Source organism: Kryptolebias marmoratus, linkage group LG21, assembly GCF_001649575.2.
Source record: "Kryptolebias marmoratus isolate JLee-2015 linkage group LG21, ASM164957v2, whole genome shotgun sequence".
Classification (NCBI taxonomy): domain Eukaryota; kingdom Metazoa; phylum Chordata; class Actinopteri; order Cyprinodontiformes; family Rivulidae; genus Kryptolebias; species Kryptolebias marmoratus.
In genome coordinates, this window is record NC_051450.1 from 10,005,827 (window position 1) to 10,030,484 (window position 24,658).

The following is a 24,658-nucleotide window of genomic DNA, read 5'->3' on the forward strand; positions in this document are numbered from 1 at the left end:
TATATATATATATATATATATATATAGGGATTCTGGTACTTTGTCATGGAACTTACTTTTTAACTTGGAAGCCTTTTTTATGACTACACTTTGATTTAGCAAAGCAATATATATGGTTATTTGTCTAAACGGAGGAGAGGCAGCTGCCCAGAACAGCCTCCAGCTCTTTGTTGACCGGAGAGCAGCTCCACTGGAGCAGTTAAATCCATGAATCAGGATCACCAATTGGGCAGCTTTATAGAAAGAAAGTGGTTTGTGTTTAAGAATCTCCCTTTGCGCTGACCACTCTTCTATTCACACATAACTGATCATATATTCAGCAGCTTATCAGAGAAGAAAGTGTAATTTTTTTTAGTTTAATTCATAATCCACCTAAACGATATAATATCCATTTCTCCCTTTAGTTTCCATTCACTTTCTTATCTACATAAACCTCTTCTGAAAAGTTTGAGAAGTTGCGCTGAGACTCTATGTGGCCTCGGTCACATGTACTCAGTTGGAGGCTGCATTTGCACTTGAACTAAAGAAAAAAAGAAATACAGGCACAATGCAGCACACTGTCAACTCCTATGTCTGATAATTAAAGTAAGCTCTTCACACTGAAAGCAGCTTCTTTCATTGCTGTTGCTACAGACTAACAGTTGGTAGCTGCTCTGTGCCGAGGCCTAATACCTCCCTCTGTTGTTGTGCATCTGAAGAAAATCCCTCTCAGTCACTCACACCACTAACTCTCTCATGACCTCCTTTCCTCTTCAGTTACTTTCCGCTTGCACAGGATCTTCCTTGAACTTAGTTTTTTTTCCAAGTTCATATTTCTTTTAATAAATGAAATAAAATAAAATCAGTTTGAGTCCCCATTTAAACCTCTGCAGTTAAATTGCCTATTATACCTGCAAGTGATTCATCCATCCTATTCATATTTGATAATTTAACAATCATGTTTTTCTTTTGTTTTTCAAAAGAACCCATTAGCTAAATTGCCACAGCTTTTTCAGAAATTTTTACCACTTATTCATATCAGATATCTTTATAGCTATTATCTTGTTACTCTTGGTTCTTTTTTTTTCTACAGAGACCTGTAACAGCACCAGTCCTCTTTCACTAAATCAGATAAGTGCAGTGTTTGAGTATCAGTTTTTTTTTTCTTTTTTTTTTAGCTAAAATAAAACTGCAATCTTTGTGAAAATGAAGCCAGGGCTCTTTAAACTCCCGGATGTGTTGATACAGGTAAAGTGTTGGATGAGCTACCATAAGTGTAGGTCAAACTCACGCAGCACTACAGACACCATTAAAGCAAAAAAAAAAAAAAAAAAAAAAAAGAGTGATGTTCTGCTCAGCTGCTTTGGAAAATAACTGTGTCAAAACCCTTTCTGGCAAAGTCTATTTAAACACATTCAACTCTATTACACCTACTTTATTTAAAATTGAATGCATCTTTGGTCTTGTTATATGTCATATTCGATGACATTTTCTTTAAAAATGGTAATTATCCAGAGGCTATGGTGTCTAAATAATGCACTTACTTAAAAGTGATCCATTAATTTCTAAAGGCATCCTGTGCATACAGAAGACTAGAATATTCCAGCCTTTTAGAAAGGATTGCTGTCAAGTCAATCCTTGGGATACATAATAAGCATCTTTTATACACACTTTTCATGCTACTTGTAAATTTTCAGCAATGGCAATTTGTTAAAAGTGCACTAAAAATGCATTATTATTATTATTATTATTATGATGATTATTTGTTGTTGTTGAAAGTAGAGCAGCTTGTCACATGGTAAAGTGCTAAAGTGCGAGGACTGGAACAGTCATGATTATTACTTTGTTTATGATTCAACAAAAAGCTGTCATTTGGAGATTCAGACGTAAATATTGTGAAACATTGGTGCTGTCTGCAGAGCTGTGCTCAAGTTTACATTGATCATTTTTATTTAATTTTTACAAAATGAAAAAATAATTTATATATATATATATATATATATATGTGTGTGTGTGTGTGTGTGTGTGTATGCATTTGCATTCCTAACTGCAAATTAACAAACAGATTCCTTAATGGACTCAAATATGCCAGTGCATCATTTAATATACTGAAGCCAGCTGGCAAAACCTTTTTTTTTTTCCTTGACCAGACAACACATAGACATTCCTCGCTTGTTGGACTGGGTCTGAATGAGTCAGTCTAATCTCTAATGAATTGGAGGTTGTTTTGTTTTGGGTTTTTTTTTAAATACAATGCAACATGTGTCTTTAGATATTTGATTATATTGCACAAAAAAAATGTCTATCACTTCTGCCCAAAATGATGTTTGTTTGGAAGGGAATTTGTCTGATCCCAATAAACACTTTCAGCTCATGAAAGTCTGGACACTGCAGGGCATCATATGCCAATCTGGGATAGCGTGAGATAGCAACTGTGAAGCTCGTCAAAATAACTTGCAAATGACAAGTCACAGCATGTAATCCCTCCAGTCTCCATTCTCTAGAACCATTATGGTTTCATAGAGAACTGGATCTCACTGAAGTTGGCCAATGGAGTCAAAAGTGCAAATGATGAAATCATCAAACTTTACTACCAAATATAGGGTGTTAAACACTGGAAGACAAAATTGGAAAAACTGCTTATAAAAAGAACTGAAAAAAATTAAGCAATAAAAAAATAAACTGGGTTGTGTAGGGTGTTGGTAAAAAGTATTGTTGCTTGCAGGTTCCATTTAGCAATTGAGGCTTCCTGTGGATATGTACTGGAGAAAAATAAAGACAGCTCTTCATCAAAATTTGCTTTAACCTTTGGATAATATTATATCTAGAAATAAGCTTCCTAGCTATGTAATGTGTGCCACTTTGAAAATCGTGAACATACCAGGTAAAATCAAAGGTGGTAGCCAAATAGAAGGAAAAAAAAACGAAAGAAGCTGGTTAACTTTTCTTTCTTCCCTCAATCACATCTTTAGGTGCAAATCAAAAATAGCAATGGGAATCAATGATAGAAAGAAGTCCAATTAAAGAACTGGGAGCAGAGCAGGTGAAGGTGAGAAATAAACTTTTATTTCATAATGTAATAAGCCAAGAACACTGTGAAAGCCAGGACCCCTAAAGCTAGGTACACAAAAAAAATTACAAAAATAAACCCACATGGTTAAATAAACAGATGATCTGGCATGGCTGAGTATGTACTAAAGAAATGAGACACTATAGGCAAGGCAGGTGTGATGTTTAACACAGGGGTACCAGGTGTGAAGAGATAACAAAATGTAAAGCAAACCAAATGACCAGACCTAAACAATAAAAAGATGGTAAATTAACAGAGGTGTACATAGACACAACATCCATCAGTCCATTTTCTTTTACCTGCCTCTTCTTTCCGGGTAAAGACAGAACATTTCAAAGTAAAACAAAAACACAAGAATAAAAAATCAAATTATAATGAAAAAGTAGCACATTAGGTGCCCTATAACAATATCATAGTTAGACTCTTCTGACTGAGATACCTTAGACATAGATGAAATACTTCTATAAAAGACACACTGAACATGATCAAACTACTTAAAAAAAATAAATAAATAACTCCTAACATTTGTCAAATCCACAATCTGATAATTTGTTATGGGAGCTATTGATGGTTGGTCAAAGTTCTTTAATACAACCCAGATGGTAAATAAATAAATAAAAATCTGTAAAGGATAAAAAGTACAGTTCATATTTTTAAGCTTAAAACCTAAAAAGTATTTAAAAAGGTTTGTTACATCTCTGAAGAACAATGAGAGTTGTGATTAAATGCTACATAAGATGTCAATTTTCCTGACCATAAAAATGAACAGTAAGAAGTTTCATTTTAGACACGTACAAACTATATATGTTTATATTTATTGCCACATAACAGGTCTACCACAGATCTTTGTATTAGGTTTAAAGTGGAAACTGCAGAGAAGCAGATTTCCATCAGTAGCACCTACAAACACCCACCAAAGTTTACAAGAAATGGAATAAAGTGCATGTGTAGGCAAGTGTGAAGTCTGCAGAGAAGTGCTTGTGTTGGTTTATTTATTTAATTTAATGTTACTGAGTGTCAGCTGCATAACTCATACTGCATATTTTTATTTACCAACTGATAATTACTTAGCATATCAGAAATTTAAAGTTATGTAGTTGTTGTAAATGCATGTAAGCACACTAGAACCATCAACAACGTTGATCTCATCCTTTCCATTGTGATTTTATCAGCTCCTGCAAAATTTTATTAAACTTCATATCTTGAAGAAGGGGCAACTGGAATACATAAGTGGTACAAAAGTTATGCAAGTGACACTCCTCAGCGTGCTGATACTTTTGGAAAAGTGAAAAATGAGGCCATTCGCCTGCACTGGCTTAGCATGCTCAGTGCAAAGAGGAAATCCAGAGGGTTCTGTGGAACCTCACATGCCTTGCATACTAATAGTGTTTTTCATGTGGTGGAAAACCAGACAGCAAGAGCAAAAAATGGATAATTTATTGCTGGTGTTCAAAACGACGCAAACCAAGTTGTTCAGAATCGTTTTAATTAAAAAGGGACTTTTGTTTTGTCTTTTAAGCATATTTTTCTTCACTTATTTGGTGGCGGCATGTCGTGCCACATACGTGCAGCCATAGATAAACTGTGAAGTCTCATACTGGGTTTCCTTGTAAGTGGATGCAGTGTGGCTGCAGATGGCCCATCTCAATGTGGTGTTAATCAACAAGCACACCGCTCTCCTCCAACCACCTGCGACGAGACGTGGGTTAATGTGAATTACCATAACATAATCGATGTGAACTTCCTCACTGTGGTCAGTACAAGGACCCGTGTTCCTGTGGTTCTGTGCTTCAGCATGTCAAGTCTGTTACAATGAGTGTCACAAATGCAGAACTCAGTTGTTCTCTCTTTGGCTCGGCTTCTGTCGTCAACCTCGTGACACTCTGTGCCTCTGCTCAGACATCCAACCCCCACTTACCCCTCTCCTCTGTCATTTCCAAATCCTCATCTCTCACGGCTGTTTGTGACTCCGACACCGCGCTCTCTCTCAAACCCCTCCACCCATCTGTGTGCTGATACGGTGATGCGGCGAATCTGACTTAATAAAGCTTGAAGTACGTGTTGTCTTTCCAACTGTCGATCATTCTAATTATTCATAGATGGAGCAGGGATTGGAGTGGGAGGCGAGGTCTCAGAGCAGCAGCTCGATAGTACAGCTCGGCGGAGGTGTTCTCACTGGCTGGAAAGAAAAGGTTGCCCTTGTGCACGATTCAGCATTTTCAGACCTTAAATAGTGTGAACATACATACCATTGGGTGGTGTGTCATCTGTGAATTTTTAGTTAGTAACTTATGTGGGGCCCAGAGTTATTCATACAGCTACCTGATTCACCCAGCCACACAGTCTAAAGAGATAATAATCACATAGGTGGTGTAGTTCAACCAAAATGTTTTACTATTTAATTATGGTTTATATGTTTTTTACACCTGAATATGAAAGATGTTCAATTAAAGTTCAGCCTGTTTGTGCCATTTGTGGTACCTGACTGATTCTTATGTTTAAATGAACTTTTCTTATGTCCCAGTTGTCATACCATAAAAAAATACTAACAGTAAGTAAGCTCACCGAACAGACATGAGGTAAACATTTAAAACATGTTCTAAGCCTTTCTGTATTTACCATGCACTGTATCACTCTAACAAAGTTGCCGTAACTGAATGGTCATCATTCTTGTATGAATGTGAGCACAAATGTGTTTAGGTCCCAGCTAGAATGCTATCTGACTGGTCACAACAAATTATTATTTACAGCTGGCTTTACTGAACTCGTGAAATATTCAGCTAATAGAAATAAATGGTACACATAAAATCCAAAATAAATATTTTACCTGTTGTCATCAAGTTGATGTCATTTTATTTTAAATCACAAGTTAATTGTTCTGTTATCTTGAACTAGCCAAGCTAGTTTTCTTGAGATAACAAGATAATAAATAATGAAAACTGTTTATTTTTATTTTTTCTTTCTTTTTTTTCATGGTGCCAACATTGTTTCAACATTTAGCATCACTGTGATAACATGATAACACTTGTAGATCATCTAGAACAGTAATGGGATGATGAACAATGGACACATTTTAATGGGACATTTTCAGCTTGATTCTTTTTTTTTTCTTTGTTTGTGGTGAGAAAGTACCTTTTTGTTTAACTATGATTTAGAAAAAAGTTGTAGTCATGATGAGAAAATGTTCTTTTCTAATAAATTCATAAACATTTCACCATATATTAATACTCATTTTCTCAAGATAAAGAAATTGCAATTTCATGATTTCATGAACATTATTTTCCTAACCATGTCCCCTTTGAGCAAAAAAAGTGTTTTTTCTTTCCTATTATTAAACAAAACAAAACAAAACAAAAAGAACTGTTCACTGTTTATAATCTATTTAGTTCATTCTGGGGTTGCAAAATAAGCCCTCTAAAAAATTTCATTACAGGGTTGCCAACTCAAAGGTCATACAGACCATTATGGAATGGAATGCAGCCTGTTTTTCAAAATGACTAGTGCTGTGAAAAATACACAAGAAAATTCATGAACAAGTAATTGTCTTTTAAATTTGGACTGACTCTGTGCAAGGAGAGACAAACAAAACAGATTGCTCTGTAAGGTTCTGGTCACGCAGCATCTTTAGGCAGTTTTAAAACAGCAAAAAGTGAAGAAGGGAGGATGAGCAGAAGCAAAAACTAAATGTAACTTGTGTCCCCAAGCTGGGCAGGTGTAAAGACACAAAAGACACAGTTGAGCCCTGGAGCTTACAAAGAGAGGCAAAAATCAAAACAGGTGCAAACACATTTGTGGTGGGAGCCAAATGATATGCCTTCTTCAAGGCAGCAAAAAGTTACATATCCCACAAACTAGAGCAAACTACAACTACAGCTACAATGTTTTGACTACATTTATGAGAAAACACAATAAGTTTCTACCTCAGTTCCTAACTGGACCCTTCACACTATCAGAATGCAAATAGTCTGTGGCCTTGTACACAACGCTGTCCAGTACAGCACCTGGTGTTTCTGTTTGTTCAAGTAAAAAGTATTTTTGGTCCTGCTTTTATATTTGTTTTCCATAAATCTGAAAATGCATAAAAATCTAGTTTTGCTTTCGCAGAACTTTGAAGTTAGGATATGTGGGTGTAAATAAAGTGTTGTTTGAATAAATTCTATTGGATTTTTAAAAGTTGTTTATGTATTTTATGAAAAAAAGAAAAATCATTTGGCACTGCAGTGATCTCTGACCTTTGTTGATAGCAAGATCATCCTCAGTTTACATGGATAAGCCCAAACATTACATTACATTGCACATACAAAGCACCTGTCCCTCTCCTTTCTAAATGCATCGAATTAGAAAAGATAATATTGGTTTTAAGAAACATATACCTACAAACACAGTAATCACCATTTTGAATGGATTTCAAAATGATATCCAGTTGGTCTCACTAGTAGAAACATATTTTCTGGAGTTTGACTGAACAGAATACAGATCTGTCTGTTTATATATAGTCTGAAAAAACTATAATCTGCACTGCTTATTACATAATGATTCTAAATTATATGTCATGCTGATCTTGTTTTAAATATCTCAATTTTACATATCGCTACTTACGTGGGATATAGTGGTTTGTTATGAATGCAAGTCAGTAGACATCATGCTTTTAGTTCAAAGAGGAAATTCTGCTTTATTTAGCAATTAAAAGTTGTATATTCTTGTAGTTTACTTTGTGTAAACGAATACGATCATTTGCTTCTTTTTATTTGTAAACGGTCATAAAATTTCCATCTTGATAATAATTTCATTAACACTTGTTTTCCTTTCATTTGATATCTGAGACAGTGCATTATTTATTTATTTATATTTTTTTCACGGCCTAAGGTGAAATGTTTTTTTTTTTTAATTTGTACATGTTTAAAAGAAAAAAAAAAGAAACCCGTACCTCTGAAATTAATTAGCCTTGGCACAAAGAAACAGCAAAAACAGTCTGAAATGTCTTCGTGAGATACTTCAAAAGCAAAAAAAAAAAAAAAAAAGAAATCTAATTTACATGTCTTTTTAATCTTTTTTTTAACTAGTGTCATCTAAATGCAGTCAACTGCCTGCTTTACTAAAAGAGGCATACAATTAGGGTTCTTTTGTCAGGGGAGTGTAATTTTTTTCATAATCTTTTCTCCTTGCAGACAGTTCAGCCAGCATCATTGCCAGACGGCGCCGTTACAACCATCTGACCCAGGAGCTGTATGAGCTGCCCATTGTGGTGTGGGATGGCGGGGAGCCGTCGCTAAGCGGCACCAGCACCCTGACCCTGCGAGTGTGTCCGTGCCAGCGTTATGGCAAGATCCGGATATGCCAAGGCGAGGCGTTCCTCTCTTCTGCAGGTCTCAGTACGGGAGCTCTGATTGCCATCCTGTTGTGCATCATCATCTTGCTTGGTAAGTTTGGGCTACCGCTGTGGGGAGTGGAGCAGGGAGGATCTACATGGGGCAAATATCCTGAGGCCACGAACAGAGGAGATGGACCAGAGAGAATCAAGGGAGAGTGGAGGGGGTAGAAAGGGTATGCCAAGGGCAGGGAAGAGGAGAAGGATGAATAGACATGGGAGGACATTGGTAGAATTTGAAATTAGAAAGTCGGTGAGATAGAAGGTGAAAGAAATAGAAAAAAGATACGAAGGACATAAGAAAAGGATAATACTAAAGGATGTGATATGGGGAAAAGATGACTAGGAACTAGACTGTTAGGCCAGTGACACGGAATAAAGGGTCAGTGTGATACAGAAAAGAGGTGCATACAAACTGAAAGACTACTGAGAATAACCAAGAAGTAGTTGGTGAGGAAACTAATTTGGTTTTATGTATTAAACAAAGAAAACAAAATAGTAAAAGCAATTTATTTGGCCACAAATTTCAAGTGTTGAGAATGGAAAATTGGGAAACCCTTACAGATTGTACACAATTATTAACCAGATGTGGGTTCTTAGCTTTTTCTTATGACACATTTTTAATTTCAAACCAAACAATCTTGACTTAAACTGTCTTAGGCGATATGGATTTCTGCACTGATAATGGCTGCTGCTTGAATGGATCAATGTCTTTTACTTAGGTGTGAATAATTATTAGGGTGGTTCATTACAAAAGGTGAAATGAGCCAAAACTGTTGCGTCAATAATGAGAGAGTGGATTTATTACGGTTGAAATAACACAGAAACCACTAGAAAAAATATCAAACGTTTAGTTTGAAAAAGTAACAAAGGTAACAAATGCATTGAGATGTAAAGATCCACAATGAGCCCTGAGAAACATTTTGTACAAAACTACCAGAAACCTATATTTTAGTGCACCCACATTCTACATAAACCTTATTTTTTTAAAAGAAATACCAAGTGCAAAAAGCTCAGGTACATAAGGCCCATCTCATTTGTCTAATTTGGGCTTTCATGCTCCTCTTTTGTCCATCCTTCTACTGTCGCCAGGAAATCATTCTCAGCTAACATTTTGAAGGTTGTCTCTGTTCTTAAAATGCATCCAGCTTAGAGTGGAGTGAGAACAGAGGAGGATTCATCCTTCCTGAAAGCGAAGGCACACAGATGTATCCTGTAAGAAGGTCTTTTTACACACCAGTGACATCTGAAGGGAGGCGTGACGCGTGCCACATCTAAAGGGACAGGATATGATCCAGATTGTAAACTAATTTCAAAGCAAAGAGACATGCTTTTACTGACACCTTTAATTTTCATCTGACAAAAATAATAAAAAAACAAATAAATAAAATAGTGCAGCGGGTTGCAACAAAACAATCCTAATGCAGGTTCTCACATCTCCTTTTAAATTGATGTCAATTAAAATGACAGCACAAATAAAGGGTTCTCTCATTTTGTTAAATACCTTTCCCATGCCTCTCCGTTATTTGTGCTTCACCTCCACTCCTTTCGCTGTCAAGTCTGGTGACAGGGGCTAATATGTGAGAGGAAAAATTAGGAAACTATTCATTTGCAAATGAAATATGAATGCAGCCTTAATAAAGTAGGCCAAAACACAACCATGGTTCTATGACACACACACAAAAAGATAAAGCACTGGACAAGAAACCACTAAAAGTAAAAGAAAAAAAAAGATATAAAATTCAATGAATAAATGGAATGAGAGTAAATTTTGATTGACTAGATGGTGATGTTCAGACTTAGTCACTAATGTGAAATTCATGGTTCACCGTCTGCTTGACTGGTGGCTCAATTTGAGCTCTTTGTCATGTAATTTTTGACATTTATCCTAGTTTGTGCAGCCCAGGAGGATTTCGCGAAAACACTAAATTATCCCATTTAAAAAGCAGCAAGAGACGCTCAGCAGTCATTGAGGAACAAGGAGTATGTCTGTATGTAGAAGGCTAACAACAACAAGGGTGGTTGTTTGTACCATTTATCACTACAATGCCACAGAAGCTGCAACCTGTTGCATTAGGAAGGAGTTAGTATCATCGAATGTTACAGGTTAAAGCTGGACTGAAAGTCAGCTTTCAAATCGGCCATCAGAGTTTTGGAAGATATATTATAGAAACAATAGTACAGAAAAAAGACCACAACATTCAAGACAACTGAGATCTTTATGCAGTACAATGCATTAAAGCCATTTCAGGCCTGGTTAGCCAACAGAGCCATTAAATACAATAGAGTAATTATTCTGGCTGAGAATATACTTAAGTGTTAATCCTAGTGTGAGTTATTGTGTGTACTCCACTATTTCTGCATTCGCTTCAGTTCTCCAGAACCGTACGTGTCACTACTCAGAAAATTATACCACTCTACATGCAACAGGAATGGCACCAGAGGAAGAGTTGTACATGAGGCACATTTTTCATATACAAATGTAACTACATGCTTCAACTCATCTGCTTCATTTTTTGTTTTATTTTTTTATTATTATTGCAATAATTAGAAATCTTTCAGTCATTCTGAGCATGCTCCACAGATCTTGGCTTCCAGCTTTGGCACAAGAACAAACAGCAAACTCCTAACAAACACAGCAAAATGCACATATGGAATATAAAGGGGTGTAAAGTTGTCCATGTCAGCTATCTGCATGGTTTCACTTTGACTCCAGATGAAATATTTGTCAATGCTTTTTGATTTGTGAGGTCATAGGCCAGCCAGAAAATAAATAAATTTTAAAAAAGAAAGAAAGAAAGAAAGAAAGAAAGAAAGAAAGAAAGAAAGAAAGAAAGAAAGTGAATGAACAAGGTAAAAATGGACATATTGCAACCTATTGTAGCAGACTTGCACATACAGTGCTTCGGTCAATAAATCTATTTTGCTCCTGTGATTTTTTTTTTTTTTAAGGGCAAGGACAGCAGTTCCATTAAGTTGTCTCGGCTTGCTAAATCCAAATCTAGTTAATTGCGCATGGAAACATAATGTGCATCACATACACAAGTATGTCTGAATAAAACCTTGAAGAGGAATATTTCTGCTCAAAGATTGTTGACTTATGTTTGTGCAAACTCAAACATGGCATGAATTTTAGTATCACTAAAAAACATCTTTTATTCAACAGAAAAGAGTCAACCTAAAGATGTTTTTTTTTCATAATAAATGATTTAATGGAAATAATAACTCAATGTTTTGGGGGTTTTTCCCCCTACTTTCTGCTTCTCACACGTGTTACACTGCATTTTGTGGTCAGATGAGTATGCGACAAGCATGGACAAATGAGGAGATAATCATTGTAGTTACCGCTCTTCCTGATTGTGTTTGTGAATGACGTGATACAAACTATGAACACACAGGACAATCAGAAATACTTTGGGAAAAAGAAGGGCCCTTTTTCATGTTAGTAGACAGCCACAGCACCCAGAAAGCATGTCTTCAGTTAGTGAGAATGTGTGCTCTGTTACTATGGCAACATGTCTTTCCAGTGACAGCAGATGATTTTATAGGAACTTGCAAATATGATCATGTCTCTTGCATGGAAGAGCAGACAGTCAGTGTTAACAGGTTAGATAAAAAACTGGTCGTCTGAGCGATCAAATATGTCAAAAATAATACACTTACTGAAAGTAAAAGATCAAAGGGAACTCATTAAATTTCCAGAAGTAAACAATCACCTATCAGCTCCAGGAGGCGTTAGAGCTTCGTTCTCTGTAAACCCGTCTGCATTAGGACATGATTAGATAAAACTGTCTAATAACCCAGTTGCTCCTCTTTCCTCCTCTCATTACTGATTGTCTGTGGACATTAGCGCGTGAAGGTTATGCATAATCATACAGACTGTCTTCCTCTTCTATTCTTCTGGCAGAGGCGAACAAAAGGCCATCCCTGTTTGCAGAAAACAGTTGAGTCTGAGACACACGGTGAATATCTAAGCATCTGCACAATGCAGATCCTAGTTAGAACAGAAAAAAAAAAAAGGAAATGTGAATATCACCAGGGGGGAGAGGGGGGGTTGACCTGTGTTTCAATTTGTATTCACACTTTTTCAGCTTTGCGTTCAGTGTCTCACATATCATGTAACTCAGCTATTAGTCACAGGTTGAACTCAAGAGACTTGAGGTTTTGTAAATGGGCTCCTGCCAAATCAAAAAAAAAAAAAGGAAAAAATCTGTTTCTAGTCCATTAAGCACTTTGTCACTTGAGTTAAATGCAACTTCTCAGGACCATTGTTTTACAGTATTTCACTTATCACTTAGTATGATGGAAAAAAAAACTGCAGACTGTATATGCCTTAGTGAACTGATGTTCAATGATGCATCCTAAAAAAGGTTTATTTCCTTCTCTGTAGCAACATCATGAACAAGCATTGTTTATTTTTAATGACTCTTTGCAGACTCGGCTTGTGCTACAAAATGCATCCTTTCAGGGTTTGTTTGTTCTTATTGGAAGAGAAAGACTTGGTCTATCTTTATAGCTTATCTAGTCTTTTTTTTTAATTTGAACACAGTGTTCTCACCATATTTTCACCAGACTGAGTATATGCATTGTTATCACAGTGCATGTTGCATTCATTAACTATGTGGGTTCTTTAAGATTAGATCACAGTTGAGTGCTTTAAAGCTTTCAAACTTGTGTTCTTGAAAAGAGCATTGAACTGGTGAAGTTTAGTCTGAAGACAGTAAACCCACCTGAAGATGTCCTGATCCTTTAATCTTGAGAAAAAATGGAGTTACTCTGTGTTTTTAGTGATGCACACTATTTGACAAACAGAAGTGTCACACAATCTGTGTATCTCTTACACAGTTATGCTTCATATCTTGAATCTAAGCTCATCTTTGTGTGTCACTGTTATTTGTTTTTGCCTGATTGTTTTCCATTTGTCTGATTAATGTCCGTGCTTTACCTCTGTGCTCTCTAATAAGCCACCTTAATTAAGTTTGCAGCAGACCAGAGAAGAATACTTTCTATGTCTGGGTTGACTCGGTGGATAATGGCTTTTCCACATGACTTAGATAATATTAATAAACAGTTTCAATTACTAATACTAATTTTGTTTCTGTGCAAATTTTACAGTATTATAGTACTAATTGTTTTAAGTGGAGAAATATATTAAAAATCTAACCATAATAAAACACATTAATTATATCTTTTCTGTCTCCACGTAATGTTGATCGACTCTTTTAACTTTTCCTTTTTTTTTTTTTACACAAAATCAATTCTTATGGCAGCTGTAACATTGTGTATCCAACACTTATATTTATTGAAGCATCCCATCTTGTTTCAGCATATGACAACTTCAATGCCATCTGCTAGTATTAGTCTAACTCATTCATGACAAAAATGCAGCCTGAGGGCCAGAAGCAGCCCTTGAACCATTTCCATTCAGCCATGTACATCCTCAAATGAAAACAAAACAGCTTCAAGTAACTCAATAAAAGCCACTTGTTTATTAATGACTCTTAATACAAGGAAAAACAAACCCTGTAATGCCGTTTTTAGATGTTTCCAACGATGAATGTCATATAGTAATGTGACTTTCATGAATGATCCGAGTCTCTTGAACGCCTCTTTAAAATAAACTATGGGAACTGAGATGTAAACAGTTGTGAGCCGCTCCTTATTTTTATTTTTTTTCTCTCCTCATGTTTTACACAGATGCAGACACACACACTCACACTCTTCCTTTACTATTCCACTGAGACAAAGAAGAATAGGCAAAGTGGAGGAGCACAGCAGTTGTGATTGGCAAACATGCACAGAAATGCCCAAACTGTTGTATATCTGGGCATTTTCAAAACTATTTATTGTATATCTATAGACCCTAAAACTATCATATATAACACTGGCTCACGGGACAGTGTGAGTATGGCAGAACGTGGCCGTACATCACGGCCACATGATGATGGTACTCTTTTGAATGTCCCTGTGAAATGAATGAATCCACAAGATCCGGCTCCCTTCAAAAAGCCGTAAATCCTATCTCTAATGTCATCCATGTTTGAATTTAAATAGTATGCAAAGTAAGCCAGATGGGTGGTTGTACTGGAAGAACCAGATTAAGAATGAAAGAAAGAAAAAAAAAAAATTCTAAATGTAGCATTTAGCATTTAGAGGTAACTTCATTGTCACAATTGTTAGATATGTTGAGGAATTTTTTTTTTTTTGTTGTTTGTGTTAGCAAACATGCTAACTGTTCTACAAACTTTTGATCTTTAAAGAGAGAGAGAAAAAGGTAAAAAAAAAACCACCTTGGTGATTTTGTTTTTCTTTATTCAGTCAAACATCATTAAATCAGCACTATCCTTACGCTGCCATACAAGCAAAACAGGGCAAGCATTTCTCTGACCACATACTATTGAGGCATGTTTTTTTTTCTTTATTTTAATAATTTATTTATTTTTTATGGTAGATGAGAATAACATACTGTGGCTATGGCTCTTTAATTTCTTTAAGTCAAAATGCTCCTTTGACATATATACATATATAAATAATTGTGTTTTTTTTTTCTTTAAATCCTACTAGCTTAGAAATACTTTATCACAACTGAATCTCAAAAAAGCAAACAATTAAAACAAAACATTCCTGTTTTGTTTGTGCTTGAAAATGTAGATGATTGTTGGAATACTTTTTACGGATCATGAAAAAGAAGAGCTGTGGTTTGGTGCTATTTTAAAAATACAAAAAAATCTAGCTAAGTTAAAATTTACCTCTTTTATTTTCATTTGTATTTGTCTTCTGTGATCTCTTAGGGTATGTTCTAAACCTTGATGAATTACGTATTTGAATTAGACTCATAATTTTAGTATTAACCTTAAGTCCTCTGTCATCTTCTTTCACCATGGTATGACTGTAGTATAAATGTGACTTGTGTAATGGCCTCTGCTTTAGCATGCATTGCTTTAGACCTGCATAATGTTCCCTGGTGACATAAGCAGTGTACTGAAGAGCACTTAGACCTTTGCTTTTATGGGCCCAGCATATGAAATGACCTGAACAGACCGCCAAGGGAACATCAATATAGAGCAGTCTGTAATACAACACAGTAGAAAGAAAAATAAATAAATAAATAAACACTGCAAGTTAACCTTAAACTTTGAAATGTCCAGTCTGGTTTAAGAAATACCTATAAATAATGAGTAACATTCTTCATATTCAGTGTATTTACTTCTAAAGCCCTGTGAGGTTCAGATAAAAAGAATAAGTAAAAAATAAATGCACCTCCAAAATCATTTTGTATTTTCTTGTTCTACTCAGTGATGGCTCAGTTCACCTCACACACTCTTACATTTCTGCATTTTGTAATTGGGTGCTTTAAACAAGCCAAGCGATAAGCACTGTCACAAAGAAATTGCATTTTTTGCCCTCTCTAACCCCACACCAACAGTGCAATTTCACCAGGTGAAACAAAGTTGGAGTTTTTTTTTTCTTTTTTTTTGTTCTTTATTTATTGACCACATTACTGAAACGCTATAAAAGGCCATAAAAGTATAAGAGTAATTTGTTTGTAATTACCATTTGTCAAATTGCTGCCTAAGGTATGGTCAGGCTACATCCTGGACATTTTTTTAAAGTTAGATTCTAAAGAAAAAGACATAAAACCCAGCCAGAGAAGTATAATTCCAGTCTATGTTCATTTATTTTATTATATAAGCTCGAAGCATAACTCCAGGGTATAAGATCTCCTTCTGTCTGCTGTGTCTCGAGGCTGTATTATTAGCTTGACTCATGCAGGTAAGATTATATTTTTACTTTAGAAGGCCTCTTCATCATTGGTCTGAAATTCGATCAGTTGCCAAAAGAAATAGATGTAATAATATATACAACTTCATATATACCATTACATTTTTCGAATTTAAACAGTTTAGTTTGAACATTAAATTTGGCAAAGGCAGATAAAAATGTTTTTGCCCGTGTCTGTGCATGTGTGTATGTCTATTACCAAAATCTTTCATGAACCACTGAACAAATTTTAATGAAGCACTGGGAAAGTAATTACTGGATGTACATCTGCAACAGATTAACCTTTGTGGTTAACATGATTCAAAATGGCTGCCACGGCCAACTAACCTTAAAAAATACAGAAATAGCACTAATACCATCAGTGCTACTGATATTGTGCTGATATCTGGCATAGTTGTAGCTGAGAGACATTCACAGCACATACTCCAAGTGCTATTGATTGTGCAAGACTTGATTAAAACTTTAGCATAAACTGTTGGAGTCAACCCTGTTTGTATGATAGCAAAATATCTCATGAAACACTAAATTGAAAGGCAGCAGGAAATATGCATTCCTTCAAGGAATGCTAGGGCCTTAATTATAGATGCAATTTCTTCTTTCTGCACAACATTAATTAGGCAGAAGTAGCTGATTGGTAAACATGTAACCTTGTTGGATGACGTTCAGTCCAATTTATTTATGTATCACTAATTAATCAATTTGAACCCAGGTCACAATACAGGGAAAAATAAAATCTGATTTACATGCAGTTCATTTTGATTTATTTTTGCATGTTGTCATTAAGCAATGTTTAACATTTTCCTAACAAGTTTTATTTTATTTTGTTTTTTTTAAAGGATCACCTAAATCTAACTGTGCAATGTGGCAAATTTTAACAGAAGGGGTACATCTGATTTGTATCTAAGTGGCTGATGATAGTCAATCTGACTTTTATTAGAACCAGAAAATAGTCATTTTATCTTCTGTACCTGGGTCAAATCTAAAATTTCCACCAAAACCCATAAGCATTGCTTGGCCCACCTATTAAGTTTGGATGCAGGCATTCTTTCCCGCCTGACCTGCCTTCAAGTAAATTGGAAAATTAAGGCCTTCACTGTTTAAACTAACCATTAAGGCTCTATGGTAATGCATTTGGCAGGAGAATATCTATACCAAAATTGCCCTGCTTAAGTCAATTTATTAGATTAGCCAAATAAATTCTAGACTCCTTTGGGCTATAGGAGCTGGATGTTATAAGATCCTTATCTAAGACTTTCACCTTCTTGTCTCACACCTCTTAATAGCTATAAGATGTCTCATTCTGAGTGAATGTTCTGACACAGGAGTGAGCTGCTGTTTATATCACCTTTTAAAGAGAGGATTTTTTTATAAAGAATTCCCTTTATGTTCCTTCAGATTGTCAAGTTTTTTTTTCTTCTGTTAACACACATTTCTGTTCAATTGTGAGGCAGAGATGACTCTGCAAAAAGAGACTGACCATTCCCATTCATCTCTGATAATGTAGCACAATAAACCCTTTCAAAATGTAGCCCTGTAAAAATGTGCCTTTTCATTTATGCTAATTTTCTTTCATAATGTAGGCTTTAAAAACTTGCTGTGAACCCATTAATAACCAAAAGCCATATGTATACTTGTTTGAACATGGCTCATAAACTATTACTTGACATAATGACTTTATTAATAGTATGAATAGTTATTTGATCATGTAAGCTCCTGATTGGGCAAAAAAAAAAAAATAAATAAATTCATCAACAAAATTTGCTCAAGGGCCACAAATTTTTAAAGCAGCAATTTTTTTTTAAGCAGATGATGCAGTGACCAATTTTCAATTACCCATGTTTCTGTTAATTTTGACCATCTGTTAGTTGGCATTTGCCACATTTTTATTTTTTTCAAAGGGCTTCAACATTTTTTTTTATTATTTTTGGTTGTGAATGACTTTACATAAGTGTTAATTGCAAACTGTAAGATTTTAATGCAACTGTGTTTTACTTGATCTGATCAAGCACTGCGATCAAACGCTCTCATTGGCTAAGACACTGCAGTCCTTTACCTTTTTTGAGTTTGGCTGCAACTAACTCCTTATTATGAATACAAATAATTGATAATAATCTAAATGAATTGTCTGGTTAAGTCAGTGTGAAAGAACATGGGCCAATAATAAACCTCTACCCTTTTGCATGACACCAATTGGTTGGCTTAATCAAACAGCATTTATATTACTATGCGAATGTGTGTGTGTTGAGTACCATATACTCTGTTTATAGGCTGTGAATCTATCAGTCAGTCTGATCAGCACATCTAGTCAGCTTAAAGATTTACTCAAATCCTGGTGAACTGATACATCCAGCAGCCTCAGCACCATCGGCATAAACAGTCTAATCTCAGCACACATACATTAGTGTAGTAACACAAATGTTTGGTTGAAAACAGTGACAAGCTGAACAAATAGTGTCATGCAAAAGTGTAAAGTTTAAAATTAGCCCATATGGCAATCTTTCAGACTAGTAAGTCATTTTTTAAGAAAGAGTTTTCCTAGAAGTTTGAAAAACAATACACAGCAGGTCCTTGTTTTGCTAACCATTAGCCTAGCCTGGATGAAGATGTTTGCCCATTTCTCCATACTCTATACCCCATAACTGATGGCATGGCTGATAAGGTACTAACTACTGATAACTATCTGACAGAACTTCCCTTCAAAAATGACTACACTATCACCTTAACACTTTGTGGGCCATATAAAATGAGCTCACAAGCCAGGTTTGGCCCAGGATCCAGCAGTTGACAATCACTTGTGATACTTTCCAGCTGGCTCAGCCTTTTAACCTCAAAATTGTTGCTTGGGACATAATTCCCCATGTGTTCTTCTTAAAAATGCACACTCCATTTGCATTGTGAAATAAGTAAATTCACTTCACAAATGAGAGTGATGTATTTATTTTTATTTAAACAGCTTTCATTTATTATCAAAGCTTTAATGCTAAGTGCAGCTGATGAGTTTTATGAATATACAACTCTTCAACACCCAGCAAGTTTTAGTATCCTAATGGACAATTAGATAAATAGGCTCACAAAATAGACTTGTGTGTATTGGCATTAATGTTTTAGAAATGTTTATTCAGTGGCTATGAATAAGGAAACATAAACACAATAGATAGCTATAAAACTAAAAATATTGCTATAAAATGTGCTTAAATGTGTGATTGGTTCTAACAAAAAGACCTTAAAACTTCTTTATTTCCTATTTAGCACCTTCAGTACGTATCCTGAATATATGTTTTTCTGTCTTGCAGCAATCGTGGTTCTGTTCATCACATTGAGGCGGAGCAAGAAAGAACCCCTTATCATTGCTGAAGAGGACATCAGAGAAAACGTAGTGACTTACGACGACGAGGGGGGTGGCGAGGAGGACACAGAGGCGTTCGACATCATTGCTCTCCGTAACCCAGCTGCTGCAGAAGAGCTCAAGTTCAGGCGGGACATTCGCCCAGAGGCAAGGAGTCATTGTAGCCTGCCCCACATCCGCAGGAGCCCATCGGTAGAGCTGGACGAAGTGGACGTGCAAGAATTCCTCAGACAGAGACTGGTGGAGGCCGATATGGACACCAGCGTGCCGCCCTACGACTCCCTCCAGACCTATGCTTACGAGGGACAGGGCTCGTCTACGGGATCCATCAGTCCGTTGGACTCTCTTGGCGCACAGTCAGAGCAGGATTATAACTATCTGAATGATTGGGGAACTGAGTTCCAGAGGCTAGCAGAACTCTACGAAGAGGCAGAGTCAGATGTGACCACCTAGTCTGTGATTTCACTTCTGTTCAAACCAAATTTGTTTTAAATTCATTTCTTTCTTTTTTTTCAGATTTTCAGTGAATGACGTGAACACACGGACCAACAGCACTGAAACAGTGTTCTTAAATTTTACTGTTGAACTAAAACTTTTTTTTTTTTTTCATTTTGTCACAATGGGTCATGGATTGTTCATCTGCAAGTGTCAGATTTTAAGATGAAAGAGAAAATATGAGGAAAAAGGAAAAATATTTTCCTTGGTGTATATTTTTTAATGCTCAATAAAGTCCTAAAATCCATTTGAGTGGATATGTGGAAAAAATAATAATAGATCTTATTTGTCTTATTCCTCCAAGAACAGCTGTAGAGCACAGCATGCAGCAACAAAGTGGGAGGCAGAATTAGCATATACTTACCTGCACCAATTCATCTTTTTCTGTGATAATTTAAATACCATTCAGACTGGTCACTTTTTTACCGTTTTAATGCATAACAGGCTTACCCGTGTCTATAATTGACTTGGAAAGTAACATTTAACGCCCATTCCTTTAAATATTTAATCAAAATTAGCCAACACTTTTAGGCACTGATTCGCAAGAAATCATGGTTTCACTTAGTATGAATTGTTTTACAAAGTTATCCACTATTATTTCTACACTGATTTATGGCAAAGGATCGTAACAAAATGTGAAGGGTTAGAACAGGTAGTAGGTTTAGATGGTAAACATCCTGTTTACATCCTCTCCTGAAAGAGTGTCATTGACATTTAAAAAAAAATAATATTTTGGGATTTTATCTGAACATATTTGCATTTCCTGTTGAACTAAAAAGAAGAAGGGAAGAAAAGAAAATCCATTTAAGTGATTACTTTTTGTTTTTTTGCTAGAATATGTTTATTGCAATATTATTACAGTTCAATTTTTGTCACACGCACGTTAAAACAAGTTTCACTTTTGATAAGTAAACCCATAGTAAATCAACGATTCTTAAAGTCCAGAACCTGTTTGAGGCCGGTCAAGTCCAGATGATGAGTCAATCCGAACCCAGCCCAGCTCTTTTATGGAAATGCATTGGTATGATGCAATAAAGTGAACCTTTGCTGATGTTATAACAGTGGCTCCTTTAAGAGTGCACACAGAAAGAGTGTGCACGTTCTACGTGAATCTGTTTGCTTGGAGAACATGAGCTAAGCTGTGAAAATTTGACATAAATAAATAAACTTATATCAGTAAATGTACAGATTAGGCTGCAGCAACATTAATACATGTTGTGACATTGTACATATCTTTGCATGTCATCATTAGCCAGTCATCTAAAAGCTAAAAGTTAATCATGTCCACTTCTGTAGACTTGAGAAAGTTAGACAAGCATTGTCTGCTGGTGTCATTATCAGAAAGCCAAAAAAGAAGGCATCATTAAAATGTGCAAAGGAAAGAAAGGTAGACTTAGAAGAGTAAGTTTTTAAAGATCAGCAGACAGAGTGTCAGGGTGAGCCTGCATTCTCAGCACTAAATTTAGTAAAATGCTCATATCACAGCCACTTGACAAATTAATGCTTAGGTCAGTTTCTCCATCTGGCACCATCTTTTGTATCGAGATTTGGGCAGATCATTGAAGTTAAACAGTATAATTTGTTCACTCTAGGTTATTTTGTATTTTAACAGGCTCCTGTTATCTGGAACGTTTACCTCCAATCTCTCATGTTACAGAGATACGTTGCCTTTAAATTCAGTTTATTCAATTTTGTTGAGGCGTGAAAAGTAATTAGGTTAATTGTTTAAATTAAAATTTCTTATGAAACTAATATACACCCTGTGATGGACATGCAACCCTGAGTTTCACACAATGACCACTGGAGATAGACACCAGGTGGTGCATCATTGTTGTTTACCTTGTCCTTATCCATCGGCACATAGTTAAAAGGATAAACTTTATGAAAAAAATAAAAACTATTTTCCAAGTGATTGATGTGCATTAATGTTAAATTTATGTCAAGCAAAACTAACCTTCAGGTAACCACCTACAAATATAATGCCTACAGGCCCAAGTTCTAACTGAGAAACACAATAAAATCTTAACTAATTAAATTTAAAAAACTGTATGATTTTCTAAAGATGATTAAATTGAGCTTTTATACAAAGAGAAAGATAAGCGTTAGACACCGAAAAAGGTTTACATGAATTAAACCATCATTTTCTGACTAAAGAATTTCCTTTTTAAAGGGCCACAATCTATCAAAGCGCTACCCATATGTTTCTGAGATAAGACAGGAGTAATATCTCATGGAGCGAATGAGAATATTTGTTGGAAAAATAGCTCCACAGGTTTTATCTTCTGACAATAGAAGCACAATGGATTATCTGGGAAAATTCTGGTCCTGATGGCTCTCATGATGTTTTACTGCCTCCTTCACTCTTAACTCCTTCTTATCTTCCAAAATTGCAGCACTCGCCATATCAGTGGGGTTTGTTTACAGAGCACAGGTTTGCATTCCAACACATTTTCAATTACATGTTGCATATCAGGTCAAGGATGGATGTGCATTCATGTTTGCATATTTGGGGGTTAACGTGTTCATGTTTTTTCATTTTATTTTTTTTTAAGTAATCAGTTGGAATAAATTAGGGCTGGCAAATTCAGACAAGGCTATGTTCTTTTAAAGTGCCTGACGTCAAAAAGGTTCTGAGAAGGTTTTAAGCCTTTACAAAGAATAATATTTAGTAGAGAGAGTCTTTACATAATATAAATAATATAAATAACATAATATAAATATAAATTTCTGCATAGGTAAAGGTGAAATAAAAGATCAAAGTGCCAAAAAAAAAAAATCCTTTTAAATTCAAACGTGTGATCATTAAAGCTGATTTTCTTTAAAGTTTAAGCAGCAGGAGTCTGTTTGATAAAGGGAAAAAAAAGAAACTTTCTGAGTGTCGAAATTTCAACATAAAGAAGCAAAAGAGCTCATCAGTGTCAAATCATTCTTTTCCTTTTTAAATGTTGTTTAGAAACCATATAGAAAACACATGTCTTTGAATTTAAACTTTGAAAATATTACAGTGCATTCTGAATAATGTGGTTTTTCATGCCTTAAATGCTTTGAAGGAAATAAGGCAAAGGATTAGCAAAATAGCATTTGTTTGCAAAGTATTTTGTTTTGCTGTGATGCATATATTTCACTGAAATGAGTGAATAAACAGTGAAGGACTAACAGAGCCGGTATTTAGATTAGCAACATCACTGAGACAGCTGACCTATATAGCTGTGAAAACTTATGCAGGGAGTGGTGTAAAGACTGCTATAGCTTAAGTCTAGTGTTTTCTTTACATCGTGACTAAAGCAAACCCACATCATGAAAGTAAAACCAGTATTTTGTTTTTAGAATGTAGTTGATTTTACTATTTTGCACCTAACCTAAAGTGGTCCTTTCTTAAGTACCCCTTTCCCCAGCAAAACCAATGGAATCAGTACAAAATGATAATTGAAGGCTATACATATGGTGGTAATAAACTATAGCAATCATGCAAATCTGATCAATATATATGTAATATTTCTACGTTTTAAATAGTATGGTGTGGTGAGCTACCTACAGAATTTTAATGAATTGTGCTGTATTGATGAGCAAAACCATGGGTTGTCTGAGTGGACCCAAATTCAAAGTGGATTTTGACATCCTAAAACAACTCCAATCTTCAAAATTTTATTACAGTTCTTGGAAATGCTGTTATTTAAATCTTTACATCAACATAGATTTGGGATTACATGATACTTCTGGCAGAAATATGATCCTGCTAATGAAACCGCCCCCGTGGGTACAACTCTATGCCATTGCTGCTGTTATGTTTGCAAATAACAATATAATTCTCTGATTTTCTGACTGGACAATTTTGTGTCCAAGCTCTAAATTGATAACCCCTTGAAATAGAAATGTCAAACTACACAGTGGACACCTCATGAATCAAGGATGATCCCTATTGATTTCAAGCTCAAAGGGTCAAAAGTCAAGGTCAGAGGTGGCCCCTTTGTGAAAACCTAGTCCATGTCTAACTCTGCAACCATGTAACGTAAAAATGTCAAACTGCACAGCTGGACACATCATGTGTCAAGAATGATCCCTACTGATTATAAGATCACAGGTGAACCCTTTCTGAAAACCTTGTCTCTCCTGCAACTGTAGACACATGTATTCAGGACTGCTGTGTGAGAGAATTCATGCTTTAGAGTTTGATTACTTTGACAATTTACTGACAGGCCTATTATGTACCATTGTTTTAAAGAGGTAGCATTCCACTTTATTCTTAGACATGTTCAGACTAGCCATTAGCTTGTTTGTCCTGTCAGAGTAAAACCTTGTTTCTCCAAACTGTAGTCATTCAAATTGTTTAGAACCTTTTTTGTTTTTTTTTTTCAAAATCCCACTTCTAATTGAGAAAAAATACATCACTCAAGAATAACCTCAAATGCCACATGTTCTACTTTACATTTTTTACTTCCAAAATCAAATATTCAAATGTCATTAGTGCTTGTGCTCCATCTGACAAAGCCAAGTATGTTTCTTGATTTACGTCTGTTTCTTGATTTGCTGCCGGTCTTTTGATTATTTAATTGAAAACAAATGAGAGAATACTGCTCACAAACATTTCTGTTTGTGTGTGTGTGCGTGTGTGTGTGTT

General features: G+C 35.5%; 1 protein-coding gene across 2 annotated transcripts in view; it reads left to right on the plus strand.

Moving 5' to 3' along the window:
• Nucleotides 1-20,305, plus strand: part of LOC108234726 (cadherin-18) — a 130,554-nt gene extending 110,249 nt beyond the window's left edge. For both annotated transcript variants that reach the window (XM_017414127.3, XM_017414126.3), the window contains exons 11-12: nucleotides 8,218-8,469; nucleotides 19,493-20,305. In XM_017414127.3, the coding sequence (XP_017269616.1) occupies nucleotides 8,218-8,469; nucleotides 19,493-19,998 (758 nt within the window). In that variant the 3' untranslated portion in view covers nucleotides 19,999-20,305. The remainder of the gene's footprint in view (nucleotides 1-8,217; nucleotides 8,470-19,492) is intronic.
• Nucleotides 20,306-24,658: the final 4,353 nt, after the last annotated feature.